This window comes from Capricornis sumatraensis, chromosome 5 (assembly GCF_032405125.1).
Source record: "Capricornis sumatraensis isolate serow.1 chromosome 5, serow.2, whole genome shotgun sequence".
NCBI classification, from domain to species: Eukaryota; Metazoa; Chordata; class Mammalia; order Artiodactyla; family Bovidae; genus Capricornis; species Capricornis sumatraensis.
This window is the reverse complement of record NC_091073.1, coordinates 56,502,608-56,518,408: the sequence shown is the minus strand read 5'-3', so window position 1 is coordinate 56,518,408 and position 15,801 is coordinate 56,502,608. Positions and strand designations below refer to the sequence as shown.

General features: G+C 36.3%; 1 protein-coding gene across 2 annotated transcripts in view; it reads left to right on the top strand.

Annotated features, from left to right (window-relative positions):
* Positions 1–15,801, top strand: part of MET (MET proto-oncogene, receptor tyrosine kinase) — an 85,335-nt gene that overhangs the window by 45,653 nt on the left and 23,881 nt on the right. The window contains exons 5-12 of one of the 2 annotated variants that reach the window (XM_068972575.1): positions 465–625; positions 2,310–2,412; positions 2,524–2,660; positions 3,292–3,453; positions 3,716–3,723; positions 4,370–4,512; positions 8,062–8,280; positions 15,201–15,347. In XM_068972575.1, coding sequence (XP_068828676.1) covers positions 465–625; positions 2,310–2,412; positions 2,524–2,660; positions 3,292–3,453; positions 3,716–3,723; positions 4,370–4,512; positions 8,062–8,280; positions 15,201–15,347 — 1,080 coding nt within the window. The remainder of the gene's footprint in view (positions 1–464; positions 626–2,309; positions 2,413–2,523; positions 2,661–3,291; positions 3,454–3,715; positions 3,724–4,369; positions 4,513–8,061; positions 8,281–15,200; positions 15,348–15,801) is intronic. The other variant, XM_068972576.1, reaches the window with a different exon arrangement.

Here is a 15,801-nt window from a genome sequence, read left to right as displayed (position 1 = left end):
ATGCATGTAGCACATACCCAGCTGGTGCTCAGAACAAGGCATATATCGGTGCTCAGCTTCTAGGACCCAGGAAGGAGTTTTGATCAGAGTTCAACCTAAAGGCCCAGATTATATAAGCATATTAAAAGTATGGGTTATATAAAATGTAAAATTTGGGCCCAAAGTGTGTCTACTTCATCCCAAAAAGGCCTTTCATCCCCACCTAGGCTGAATCTGCCCTCTCTCCCATCTCTGAATCTTCTGAAAACAGCTTGTTTCATCAACCTGACAGATAGTTTTCATGTTTGTTCCAGATTCTCTGAGATTTGTGTCCCTTTTTCCTTCAGTGAAAATTCAACTTTTTTAGATAATGGGAGAAGGGAAGGATTTCAGATTCTTTGAGGATACATATTTTTGTCTGTTTTCCACACATGTGAAAGATAATAATGTACTCGCTTTTTTTAAGTTCTATATTGTCCTTATAGGTTTTTCCAACTAGTGCGCCCCTTGAAGGAGGGACAACACTGACTGTTTGTGGCTGGGACTTTGGATTCAAGAGGAATAATAAATTTGACTTGAAGAAAACCAGAGTTCTCCTTGGAAATGAGAGCTGCACCTTAACCTTAAGTGAGAGCACAACAAACATGTAAGGACCTAAAAACACTTGGCCAGGGTGTGATTGGAAAACAGATTTTAGTTTTGAATGAATACTTGTAAAACTTGCCCCAAAAGTCCATCTCTTGAATTTAAAAATGTCTTGGTCCACCACTCCCCTTGTGGATTTATTTTGTTTTTAAAACTATTTCCTCACCAGGATTAAGGAGGGAGAAAGTGACATTACTCACATGAAGAAAAGAAAAATCTAACATCTGGGAATTTTTCAACCATTTTTGTAACAACTCTTGAGAAATTGTCTGGGTAGATTTGAAAGAGTAGCACTGGTTGGGGTCGGTTCATCTAAAGTCTTCAATAGAGAGACTCTTTCCAACAGTTTTTTCTATAAAAATCAGAGAAGAGCTCAATAGGGACCCTCTTTTCTAAATTCACTTTCTGAATCTCAGAAATGTAGTAAAGCAGCTGTATCATACTTTTGAGACTCATTGTTTTTGATGAGTTTACATTTAGCTGATCTTTATTGACACTGCAATGAAAAATTAAAATGTTAGTCACTCAGTCGTATCTGACTCTTTTCGACCCCATGGTCTGTCCATGGAATTCTGCAAGCAGGAATACCGGATTGGTTTGCCAGGAAAGAGTATATCTCATGTAGTCATTCCCAAATCTCAGGAAATAGCAATGTTATCCCTGTTTTACAAAGTGGTAACTGAAGTTCAGAAAGATAGATTAGTAGAGGTAATTCAGAGAGTAAGAGCTGAACAGGCCTTCAAACTCAGCTCTCTTAATCCAAGACCTGTGCCTGTTCTACTATATCCTACTTGTAACTTCTATAAGATCTGAATTCCATAATGAACCTCTGAGCCACCAGGGAAGCCCGTAATGAACAGAGAACCCAGAAATTTTTAGTTAATGTAGTAACAATAACCAAACATTTGAAGTTTTATAGTTTGACCTATTCTTTCAAGTGGTTATTTTATACCTAGTAGAATTCCTTCCAGGGTTATGCAAAGATCTAAATCTACTCATCTTATTTTACTGAGGCCAAAGCATCAATTAATGTCATACTTGTTTAGCTTAATGGCAAAAAAATTCATTCAAGAAATCCCCCTTGTAAGTTCTTGCTCATTGCTTATAAATTAGAGCCTATAAAAGTGAGACACAATTCATCCTCATTTTTAAAAGTTTCTTAATAAAGCAAATTGTACTTTTTAGGATTATAATAAGATTATTAATTAAAAAATAATTTTGTGGAAAGCCTATCTTTATTTTATCATTATTGTTATTAAGTAAATGTGTATAACCACAAAAATGCATCTTTTGACATACTTTGAAGAAGAGATTTCTGCTTAGTTGTAATCAGCCCATTGTTTCATATGCTGTCAAAATAACATTTCTATAAGTATGCCAAACATTATGCCTACAATTGTATAGGATTAGACTGAGATTATTATGAACTTTTCGATTGGTGAGCTCTACATCGATGATATTTAACATTTCCTGTTTTGTCTGTGTGAATAATACAAGACAGTCAATATAAAGTTTAGCATAATAGTACAGAAATAGAGCTATACAATTTTCAGTCTTGATGCTTACTTGGAAACTCTGCTTGCTATTTAGAGTAGTCAGCTCACTATTTGGAGATAATAACTCTTAATATAAAATACCCAAGCCAGAAAATGCCTTTGGACTTATATAAAACTTTGCTTTTTCAGGTTGAAATGCACAGTTGGTCCTGCAACGAATGAACATTTCAATATGTCCATAGTTATTTCAAACAGTCGTGGGTCAGTACAGTATAGTATGTTTTCCTATGTGGTAAGTCTAGGCATTCATTTTCTCATGAACTAGGATATTTAATTATTACTTAATCTACTTAGAGTTATAAAATTAACAGGTTATTTTATTTTGTTTTTATCTCTCATTCAGGATCCTGTAATAACAAGTATTTCTCCAAATTATGGTCCAAAAACTGGTGGCACTTTACTTACATTAACTGGAAAGCACCTAAACAGTGGAAATTCAAGACACATTTCAATTGGTGGAAAAACATGTACTTTAAAAAGGTGTTGTAGTTTATCTTTTGTTTCATCAGTCAAGTTGGATTAATATTTGTACCTAACAAATCAAGAAAATATTGTTCTTTTGTGGCAAAAAGTCAAGAGGTTTATTATTTACTGTCCTTACCTTAAAAGACTTCTTCCTTCCCGAATCCCTCTACTCCTTTTTGCTGTTTTTTCTACCCTTCCCTTATGGTTTATTAATTCCACCTTCTTTATTGTTATACTGAGTATCCCACCTATGCTATAAGCTGTGAGGTTCTGTCAATTGACAATAAACATTTCCATCACGATTTACAATTAGATCAGATCACTTTGGGGTGGTGAGAGCCATGAGGGAGACTAGGTTAGAAAGTTATGTTTCTGCTTCTTAAGAGATGGGAAAGCTTAAATCAAGTACCAAAACTTTAAAAATTGCTTAAAATCCCAAATATTTTTAAGTCAGGTAGCTTGCCTACAACAGAGCTAAGTCTGGGATCTAGTCAAATACAAACACCCTACATTAAAAAGAGCTTTTTTTCCCCTAGAAATTCCCATTTAGGTGCTATAGACTGATACCCTTTTTGACTTATGGATATAATTCTAATATATGTGTGTCTTTAATAACAAAGATCCATTTTCTTAATTTTTTGTTCAGTGTTTCATATAGTATTCTCGAATGTTATACCCCAGCCCAAAGTGCTCCAACTGAGTTTTCTGTTAAATTGAAAATTGACTTAGCCAACCGAGAGGTGAACAGCTTCATTTACCGGGAAGACCCCATTGTCTATGAAATACATCCCACCAAATCTTTTATTAGGTAAGTAAAAGTTTCTGATGGGTATAAAAAAGTAATAAACTTGAGAATGATTGGCTGCCAAATAGTCAAAAGGAAGATAGTTTTATCTCTGGATTTGATACTATTGCATTTCTTTTGAAGAATACCTTTCCAATTCAGGAGTGAAAACTACAGTCAGGTTCTGAGTACAATTTGACTTTATCAGTGCTAGTTCATGCTGTTTTATCCTAATCTAAATTTACTGAACATCATAGTATTTAAGCTGAACATCATAGTATTTAAGCACTTATAGTGTGTACATTTTAACTCTTTACTAACCTTAGTGCCTAAGAGTGGAATCACCTTTTTCTGTCACTTTTGCAGTGTATTTTTCCTTACCTAATTTACACACAACTTTTCCCTATACCAGTGTGTTAATCACTCAGTCGTGTCCAACTGTTTGTGATCCCGTGGACTACAGTTTGCCAGGGTCCCTCTGTCCATGGAATTTTCCAAGCAAGAATACTGGATTGGGTTGCCATTCCCTTCTCTATGAGATATTCCTGACCCAGGGATCAAATCCAGGTCTCTCACATTGCAGGCAGATTCTTTACTTTCTGAGCCAATACCAGACTCCCTCTAAATCATTATCTCATTGGACCCGTTTCAGTCTGCCTTATTTCTGTTGTTTCAATCAGTCTAGCGACAGTAGTTAAATTCATTTTTCTTTGTATTTTTTTCAGGCAGGAAAAAATATTTCTTTTGTGTGTTTGGTGAATAAAAAGAGAAATTCATTCCTTCAGCTTGTGAAATAATGAATTTTTAAAATATTTTTGGGTGAAATAAGTTATTTCCAAAGAAAATTTACCACTGAACTTTCATTTGACTTCAGTTGTGGCTGTAACTTGTAGTTACTACATGTGATTTAATTTCATTTCTCTCTTAAAATACTTGATAGAGAAAGAAGCTCTCATTGCTATTTTTCTATTTTATTTTGCCAGTGGTGGGAGTACAATAACAGGTGTTGGAAAAAACCTGAATTCAGTTAGTATCATAAGGATGGTAATAAATGTGCATGAAGCCGGAAAGAACTTTACAGTGGTAAGTCCTCTACGTGATAGTTGTGCTTAGAACTCTGCATCTCTGCCTCTGCTGCCTGCTTTCAGGGTACCAGAGACATTTCAGTTTTGCCTTTAATGTCTGCTAGTTATCTTACCTGCAGTGTAGTCAATAGGATTTTTTTAATTCAATGACTAAAAATATCTAGTCTCAGGCTAACATAAAACACACTCACACATAATGTTTAGACACAAATAATGATTATCAACTTGAGGCAGTGTTTTTTAAAAAGTCAGTACAAATGCAAACTACATCATCCCTGTCTTAGTCTGTTCAGGGTTCTAAACAAAAATACCATAGACTGAGTGGCTTACATAGCAAACATTTATTTTTTCTCATAGTTCTCAAGGTTGCGAAGTCCAAGACCAGGGTGCCAGCAGATCTGGCTTTCTGGGGAGGGCCTGCTTCCTGGTTTGCAGCTGATTATGTTCTCATTGTATCCTCACATGGAAGGGAAAGAAAGAGGAAGCAAGCTCTCTTGTGTCTCCTCTTATGAGGGCACTAATTCCATCATGAGAACTTCACTCTCATGACCTACTTACCTCCCAAAGGCCCCATCTCCAAATCCCATCATGTGAGGGATTAGGGTTCCAAATATGAATTTGAGGAGGATGCAAACATTCAAACCATAGCGTTTCCCTATCCTCCTTTTTATAATGCCCCCTAGAACATCAACCTTTTTGGTCTAATAAAACCCCTGGGTAAAGCCTTTACTCTTGCCAAAGCATCCATGTCTTCCTAAGTGGTACGGTGTTTTCTTTCATATCCCTTCTTAACCATGCCTCTTGTCCTTTTGTTAGCATGTTATCAAATAATGAAAAAGAGCATTAAAATACTTATGTCCTAGAATGGGTATGATGTGTAACACTTCTTCACCTTTTTTCTTTAATTTGCAAGGTCCATCAGAATTTAACTGAATTCCTCCTTAAATTGACCTATTTTGTGCTCTGACAGTTTTGGGTCACATTGAAGTGGCAGTTTTACTTCAGACTTCAGGAAGTTTGGAGTTATTTATGAAGATTATATGTTTTGTTGTTTTTCTCTGATATAAAATATCCATAATCTAGTCAGACTACACACAACTTAGAATGAAAGTTCTAAGTGCCCCCTCTCAGGCAGGGTCTTGATTGGGGAGGTAATAGATTGAATTACAGCACTTCTTTTTAGATTCTCATCCAATATTTCTTGAAGGCTAAGGCCACAGTGTGCTTTAATTACAAAAACCAATTTCGGGCTAAAAATGTCAAGCCAAATCACCAAACAATAAGGTCATCTCAAATAAGATTTTTCTTGACCTTCTCAATCAGCCACATTGCATCACCTCTAAAGAGTATTATTAGATTTTTATAATATTCCTGAGAGATTATACTCTAGGGAGTCCCCCTATGAAGTAGAGAGCTTTGAAACCAATCCCTGCACATGGCCACAAACAAAGTTAGAATACCACCACTATTAATTTAAAGGACATCAGTTCTCCACAACCAGGCATAGCAATTTTTCATTAACCAATAAAAATAACAATAACCCCCTTTGGTGTTGGCATGCAACTTTTTAAAGTAGAAGTCTGAGAAATTATTAGTTTATCTAATTCACACTGAGGTTACATTATTAAAATCATGACAGATTTCTTCCCTCTGCCTCACCAACATTATGATGACACGTGACATCATTCATTCATTTGTAATATGTAGTTTTTAAAAACCTCCTAGGTGTGACAAAGAAGATTGGAACAACAGTAGAAGATTAGAATCTTGTCTGTTTGCATATCTGGAAATATAAACTTTGTTATTTTAGCCACAAAGATATTAAATAGAACAATGGATTCAATTTGGACAGGAATGAAAAATTCAGTGGGTCTATTTGACTATTGTTTGCAAAAAATCTCATAAAGAGACCCGTGTTCTTTCCATATTCCCTGCTTCTTGTGGAATCTGAAGCTGACCATGATGAATTGAAGCCATTTATTATCTAACAGATGAAAACTCTTGTTCAGGTCTGATTTAGATTTACTGATCCAGCCAGAGTAAATTTCCAGTCTAACAAATTCAAATCTTTTAAAATAAAAATATTTATCATCTTCTTAACAAAATGCATATTAATTTGTTAACATACATTATGCCCCAGAACCCAGAAGTTTGTTAATTTTCAAATTTCTTGTTACATAGAAAATTATTGTAATAGCAGTAAAGTTGTTCATTTCCTTTTTTCAAGATCATAGGATAGCTTTTAGCATTGTCATATGGATTTGATACAAAACTAAGTAATATTTTATACCTATTATGTCTGTATATAATTTTTCTTTATCTGCATATAGCCCACATTTTTCAATACAGAACAATTTTTAAATCATTTTTAAAAGAAAATATCAAATATCCAATTTTGTTTGTGCTTTTTCTGTATATCCTGAGTATTATTCTATTGTGGACATAAGTAATTGTTTTATCTCCAACTCTACTTGTCAAAGAAAAGGAAATCTAAGGGATGTTGTTGCTTGTGTGTCTTTTCCTTGGGGGGAAAAATGCAACCATTTAACCTTAAATGCACCACTTTGTGTTGCTGGTTTCATCTAAGCACAATCAAGAGGAAACCACATTTTCCAAACTTCTATAAATCAGAATTATAAAGGCGAAAATTTTTAATGAAAGATGAAAGGACATGAAATAATGATAGAGGAACCTTTGTAAAATAGAGAGGATAGGAAAAGTTTGACCAATGTAGAATACAGAGTGAACGAGAAACCACACAGCATGGGAGTCATGTGAATTTTAGAGCCAGTGGTCTAGGATTTATGTTCTTTACTTTGCTACTCAGAGCTTTGTGACCTGGTCTGATGATATCAGCTCAAAAAGCTCTAGCACCTACCTCATAGGACTATTGTGAGAATTAAATGACACCAGCCTTGTGAAATATTTTGCACAGAACCTGGCACTCAGTAATTGATAGCTTAAAACACACTAATAAGATGATCTTACTACATAATTAATTATAGTGTGAACCATATGGTGCTTGGCAGTTGACAAAGCACTTTGCCTTGTAGTATTCCACACTGTGAATAACATTTTAATGTTAATTTCTAAATGAGGTGAGTTTCTAAGTGAGGGCTTTGCCCTAATTCTTAAAGCTTGATTTAAAGCTAAGATGCAAACAGGACTTAAATTGCACAAAGTTCAGCTTCCCACTCTGCAATAGCTGTTTCATAAGCAGCCACCCTCCTGGTAACTGTCCTATCTTCTTAAGTAAGATAAAGTGACAGAGGAAAGAGACAGCTTCAGATAGAATAGCTTACAGAATAGCTTACATCTTCCCAGCAAGTGAAGCTTTGTAGCTCCTTTAAGGCCGGATTGTTTAGATAATCTTTCATCCGTCAAGCTTCCAGAAATGTGTTCTTCAACATCAGTGAGTTAAATGGAGATTTTTTTTCCTATAATGTATATTTTCAATTGATTGTCTGAAACAGTGAAATGTGAAAGTTGCTATTGATGATGTCAAGCTGTGTTCTGTTTACGGTGAATAATTGATGTCTCACTGTAGGCATGTCAACATCGCTCTAATTCAGAGATAATCTGCTGTACAACTCCTTCACTACAACAGCTGAACCTACAACTCCCCCTGAAAACCAAAGCCTTTTTCATGTTAGATGGGATCCATTCCAAATACTTTGATCTCATTTATGTACATAATCCTGTGTTTAAGCCTTTTGAAAAGCCAGTGATGATCTCAATAGGCAATGAAAATGTACTGGAAATTAAGGTAAGAAATGCTTAAAATGCTCTCTTAAATCATCAGCTTGCACTTAATTGACTTCATAGCTATGTGAATAAAATTGTTGTGCTTGGTCATTATCTTATATTACATTAGCAAATATCTAAGTTCTGAAAAGCAAATCTTTTGACATAGGACTAAAAGGTATGCATAATCATGGACTGCTTTTTAATGAAGCATTTAAAAATTCTTTCTTAATGTATATAATAAAGAGTAGTAAATGTAGGGCACAAATCCTTTAAGTAAGTTGCCTTTGATTTATTCTTCTGCCGATGTTACTTACATATTTCCCTGGACACCTAAATGTGCTCATTACAAGATAAAAGGTAAAAGTCATAAAAGTAAAGACATCAACTGTAATTCTGTACTTCCTTCTGATACTTGGAATTTTGTATCTGGGTGTGGTCATCTCTAAGCTGATTTACAAATGGAGCTGAATTTCCTCTACCTCAGGAATATATTAGCCTCTAAATATAATTTAATTGGACAATAACAAATCACCTTTTCTAAACCAGCCTGTTGCAAATAAAGAATACCAAAACCCCAGAGAGGTTACATGGTTTGACAAGTGATCAGATTGAGGCAGAACAAAGACTAGAATACAACTCTTTTATGTTGCTTCAGTCATTTTTACCTCAAATAGTAATAAAAGAGGCAATATGATCAAAACTTTAATTATCTATAGTCTCAGTCTCTAGAAACAGCAAAATATTTATATTTCAACACGATGTTTTTAGACATGCGGTATTTTTCCCCAAGAGATAGCCTGAATGCAAATATGAGCAAACACAAAGTAATAGGGTAGTCCTTGTTTAGATGTAATATAAATTCCCATAGATCATCTCCATGTAAGTAAGAGTATGTTTTTACTAAAATTATTCTGCTTTTTCAACAAGACTTTGTCTACAGCCAAACCCATGTACACATTCACACTCATACAAGTTTACTAACCTCCCAATTGTGTTTTGCACAATAATTAAGCAAGCCCAGCATGAAATTAAATGGAAGCCTGCTTCAGTGAACAGCATGTTTACCACAGCAAAGTTCTTTCATCTGCTTCTTTAATTAGTTTTAGAAAGGGAGAAAGAGCTTTTATCACTTTTTTTTTCAATAAAATTAATCTAGTGTGACCTTTTGCTTTCAACAATTACTGTGTTTGCCATTTCAAAGATTCCATTTGGTTTTTCTTGATGAAAACAAAGGTTTATTTGCAAATACTTCTACACCCAGATAAATTCTATTTTTCTGTTCCTTTATCTATCATGGAAGGATTAGAGAATAATGATTCTTTATCTACCATTTCTAATAGTCTTACAAGGAGGAGAAAACTTTTTCTATAAATTACATACCCATTATTCAATGTCCTACAAAATTGTTGGACCAGGAAAAATATAATTTGACATCATCCTCAGCCTTTAATGCTATTCTCAACCTGGCCCAAGAGGTCTCTGGAAATAGACACAAGAGACTTTCTTTTCTTGTCTATATACAGAATGACTCTCTTCTCTAACAAAGGTCTAGCACCTGTCATGTCACAGAGTGGCAATCTGGGGAAAATAGGAACAGTTTAGGGGGACTATTTTGGGAGTGTCATGATTTAGTCATCTCCCATATTCCATATTATGTATATGTAGAGAAGATCTAAGCTATGCGAGAATCTTTGTGTCACAGCAGTTTAACCCTTTATCAGTTTCTAAAGTTGACCATATTAAAACCTCTGCATCTCTGAAATAAGGAGCATAAAGCAAGTGAAGAGAAAAGGCCTCTTCTGGACAAACAGTAAACTGTTTTTAGCAAAAGAAAGGGTGCTATTTTATTTCATGTTGTGCATGTTCAATTACCATTGAAAACATGAATTTGTGTTCCATCAGTGAAAGCACTATGGAGAGAATTGTGTTTAGAGTGAGATTTGCTTCTTTTTGCCAGGAAGAGTTTTGTGTTGCTTAAGCAGCCATGCATATAAGAATTATTTGGCTAAAAAGAGATTGTGATAGTTTCCAGCCCTAGTTGTGAGAATTGCCTTAGTCAGTAGTTGGCTCAGTGATTACACCATGGCCAAGAGGGTCAGTCAGGTTTGGGTCAAGAGAACGTAATAGAGACTAAATATCAGTCTTCCTCAGCATGAATCAGAAACCCCATAATGTGGGTGGTAGTTTGTATCTAAGGCTTAGGCACCAGTGTGGACAGTGGTCATCAGAAGTAAACATCTCTTTGGGAGTACACATGAAGGCACAGTGTTCATGTCAGCAACAGCTCACATTTTTGTGAAATTTTAGTTAACACAGTACTTTGACAAATACTGTTTCATTTGAGATTCATGTGGACATATAAGGTTGGGAGGTCAGTGATGATTATCCCCCTTTGCTGCTGCTGCTGCTAAGTCACTTCAGGAGTGTCCTCCTTTATAGATAAGTAAACAGAGGTTTAGAAAGATTGGATAATTTGTCATGGGTCACATAGGGAGCAAACAGTATAACTTGGGCTCACAATCAAGTTTCTTGATTCCATATTTGGTCTTCTTTCTATGGCACCCCACTCCAGTACTCTTGCCTGGAAAATCCCATGAACAGAGGAGCCTGGTAGGCTGCAGTCCATAGGGTCACTAAGAGTCAGACACGACTGAGCGACTTCCCTTTCACGGTTCACTTTTATGCATTGGAGAAGGAAATGGCAACCCGCTCCAGTGTTATCGCCTGGAGAATCCCAGGGACGGGGGAGCCTGGTGGGCTGCTGTGGGGTCGCACAGAGTCAGACACGACTGAAGTGACTTAGCAGCAGCAGCTACTACATTACAAAGCTTTGCATATTAACTTTCATTTAATGTATACCAAAATATCTTTCATAATAGGGAAATTTTCTATCATGTGGTATGTAGATGTCCATGCAATTCTTTAAGTAAACTAGCTCTAAACTCTTTACAAATACCTGAAAGTCAATTCTGATGAAAAGAAACCCTATATTTCCTAATTACCCTATTATATGACTTTTTATTCATATTTTGTGGAAACTAGAGAAGCACAGTATTTAATGCTGGACTAGAACTGCCTGACACTGCCCTGGGGCTTTATCATATTCTAGAGCATATTGATATACATGGTAATAGAGATGCTTCAGAAATTCAGTTTGGAGAAGTTGGTTAAAACATGAAAAGGAGCAGGAAAATGAACTAAGTCAAGGAACAGAACTTGGGCTATGATACTAGGAAGAAGCCTAAGAACAAAGCTCAGATAGAGTGCGCTCAGATGGAGGTCTGTGTCAGTGTCTTGGCATTAGAAGGATTTAGAAGGGAGAGTCGTTCTAAGCTAGCTCAGTCTACTTCCTGCCCAGAGCCACCAGAATTTGTCTTCCTCCCACTTCTGGCTGATGTACCTGGAATTACAGGCCTAAACCCATTCACAACCACTGTGAGGCCAGTTCTGTCTACAACAGGGTAGAAATGAAGGGCTCTTTTCTTAGAAGTCATTTGGCCCAGTGTCAAGACCTGTTCTTATTGATGGGACTCATAAGTTGACACTTAACCCTTGAACAATATAGGTTGAACTGTACAGGTCCAACTTACATGCAGGTTTTTTTTTTTCAATAAATACATACTACAGTCCTATGTGATCCAGCATTGAGAGAATCCATGGTTTCAGAACCTCAGATACAGAGGGCTGACTGTGAAATTATATATGGATTTTCAAATACACAGGGATCAGCACCCCTAACCCCCATGTTATTCAGGGGGTCAACTGTTTTTCTTTGTGCTATACACTGTAATACGCATTCTGGGGCAGGGGAAGCCATATTCCAGGGCTTATAGACAGCACCTGTGGTATCCTACTGACCCAAGTAGCCAGTGAAGAAGCCAGTTTAATTTTGGTTCCCCAGTTTTTCTCAGATGACCTGGGAACTTCTCTCCCCAAATGCCTGTTAATGTTCTGTGCACTTAGTTTTGAAGTTTCCCATCAAGGTTTTTTGCCCTAGTTCCCAAGCTGAGGAGGTTCATATTCTCTCGGTAAAGTGTAAGTGTCCCTCTACCACCACCTCACTGATTTTTTTGCTGCCAGCCTCCCTGAACCATAGCCGAGTCCTATTGCCATTCTCCTACATGGCCTTAGCTGACTTGCCCAGACTCAACATTGTGGCCACCTGGACACATGAAAACTTGTAAGATCCCTTGTGTAATGATATTCTTTTTCAAGTCCTGCTTCTACTCCTATCTGTTTTGTTCTTTAACTAGCTCAGACATGGGTTCCCAGGCCTGAGTTAGGCAGAAACATGTCATACGTGGCCAGAGTTGCAGAGGAAAGGGCAAGAGACATACCAATATGACACATTGGGAGTAATAGTTTTTTCACTTTAAAAATGTATTCATTTTAACATTGCAATGAGAAAAAGCAACTCTTACTCATCATTATATTCTCAGTAACTAGCGTTTTGTCATACACTAGTAGATGGTAAGTAGTGCATGCCTGCAAAGTCACCTCAGTTGTGTCTGACTCTTTGCGACCTTATGGACTGTAGCCCACCAGGCTCCTCTGTCCATGGGATTCTCCAGGCAAGAATACTGGAATGGGTTGCCATTTCCTTCTCCAGGGGATCTTCCTGACCCAGGGATCAAACCCGTATCTCCTGCAGCCCCTGCAGCGCAGGTGGATTCTTTACCACAGGGCCACCGGGGAAGCCTAATTTTGTATCAGATGGAATTGATTTGCTTCAAGACCAAGTCTCTTCTTGAACCTTAGTTCTTAATGTGTAAAGCAGTGATGACAATAATCCCTACCTCAGGAAAGTATCTTTACAGGATAAAATGAGATAATTGCAACTCTAGATTGCTCTATGTATGTAAGGGATTGAAGACCAGAAATCTTCTTTTATATTGCTTTATTTAAAAACCTATTGGACTTCCCTGGTGTTCCAGTGGCTAAGACTTCACATTCCCAATGCAGAAGACCTAGGTTCAATCCCCGATCAGGGAACTAGATCCCATGTGCTACAGAGTTTGAATGCCACAACTAAAGATGTTGCATGCCAGAACTAAGACTGGAACAGCCAAATGAATAAATAAAAAACCTTATATATAATGACTGAAAGATCAACTAATCCAACTTTGTTCTACTATTTATATTATACTGTTTAATAATAGTTAATATTAAATAATAAAAAGTAAATAAAATTTCTAAACATACACATTTTTTTCCACAGCTTGATAAAGCTATGTTTTGTTTGTTTTTTTTTTAATGACAAAAACTAGCCTATACCTTCTTATTTTTCTCCTGATTCAATCCTCTCTGTTATATAGTAGTGGACTTCCAGTATCACATTTTTTATATCTTGGATTGTAGACTTTTAAAATAATCACTCTACATACAAAGCTGATATTAATTTCTAACATAAGTCACTAATCATTGTGCATTTCTTAGTAGGCACAAATGAGAAAGAGTTTCGTTGTTCAGCTTTGTCATCTGTTTTTGTTTTGGAGATGATTTTATGCAACATCCTAGGCAAGCCTGTGCCTAAAAGGAGTACTGGAAATGTAGATACAGTATGTTCATCCCTTCCCCCAGCCTTCATCATTATCTAAGCTGGCAAGACATGTTTTAGTCATTCCCTCATAAATCAAGCCCTCCAGCTCTTTAATCTCTTTCTTTTGTCATTTCCTGAATTCCCTCCAATATGAGGTCCAGGGCTATCCTCCTCAGTCCTAACCAACAAGTTGTCATTTGAAGCCTCAAGGTGACCTGTTAGATTTATGTGCTTCTGCATGGACTTGCCCTGTGTGGCTGATCTGGTTCAATGGAGTACACATACTGCCTGTAGAAGTATCGTAAGGATAGAGTTTGTCTATATCCATTTTTTTTAAACTCCAAATTCATGTTAGAAAGAAGAATATCTTACCTAAGATATCTTAGGATATCTTACCTGGCACTCTATCGAGATCTATATGAGGCAATGTAAGACTAGTTTGTCAAGCATTAAAGATCATGTAAAATAAAGTGGAAGACAAGGTAGCAGTACTATGGTTGTTACTGGCTGCTCTGTGTCCCTCAGAAAAATACAATTGTGTTTTGATATCTTTCTCCTCTGACTAATGGCTTTTTAATAAATACTGTAACCATACTCATTAAGTCTTCATATGAGAAATTGGACCTCTGTTTTCATTTCTTTCCCAAGGGTAATTATTGGTTTCTTAAACAAAACAGTGGTATTTTAAATGCCTAATGGTGACTTCATTTAACTAAATATGTCAAATTGAATAATGTTTTTAAAGTCCTCATGTAACTATATAATTGTTCAAAATAATATAATCATGCTCTCATCATAATGAGGGTCTTATGACATCTTACAAGAATGTCTTTAAAAATGAATTCATTTTTGTATAGGGTTCAACTGTGCAAGAAGGATGAAAAGAAACTGCCCAACTCAAACACCAAAGAAACCCATTGACTTTTAGATCCATACATCAAAATCTCTGGAGATGGGACCTGGGCATCAGTATTTTATATAAAGCCCTCAATGTGATTCTAAAAGTGAAGCCAGAGCTAAGTGTCTCTGCATTAGGCAGCTCAAACTAAATCTCTAAATTATTTCCCTTTTGCCAACCATCAGTACTCCCTGAAAACATTAATAAGTTGATTATGAAAAAGACATCATTGACGTAAGGGTGTGAGTCAAGAATCTCTCCTTTTCTCTAAAATCCAATTTGATGGAAAAGCTAGATCCTATGATTCCTGACTAATTAGGACCCTAAAATGGTCACTCTCTGTTTCAGCCATCCAAATCCCCATGAAAATGAGTGTCAGATAATCATGTGCCTTGATAAACAACATGGCCTGTGTTTTCAGTATATTTATATTCCTTCATAATTGTTTGCATTCCTTCAAAATTGTGAAGTGTTAACAAGCTCCTTTTTTTTTTCCTTCCAGGGAAATGATATTGACCCTGAAGCAGTTAAAGGGGAGGTGTTAAAAGTTGGAAATAAGAGCTGTGAAAATATACAGTCACATTCTGAAGCTGTATTATGTACGGTCCCCAATGACCTGCTTAAATTGAACAGCGAACTAAATATAGAGGTGGGATTCCTGCTTTCCTCTCATGATGTAAATAAAGATGCCAGTGTAATTATGTCACTTGCAGGCTTAAAATAAATCATTAAAGCTCATTTGTGTGTAGGCTTTAGCTCATCAGTTAAGCTTGATTCTTAGTTGTTATTTTAGAAATAGTGATGTTTTTGTTGCACTGTCTCCTTTCCAAGCTTCAAAGGGTAGGTCTCAAAAGTCCTTGCTGGCTACACTCTTCTCCATCATGCCACACTCTTGCTGAAATTTGCTGTAATCCTCAGGAGGGATAAGGACACATTCAATGGTGTCTTTTCCCACCTCTCACCACCTTAGGAGGCCAGAGTCAACACAGTACTGCCAGCCACAGTGATCTCAAATGCATAGTCCCATAAATAAAAGAATGTGTATGCACTGGATGAAGTGAAATAAGAAACTATTTTATAGTAACCTTTTTCATATAAACAGC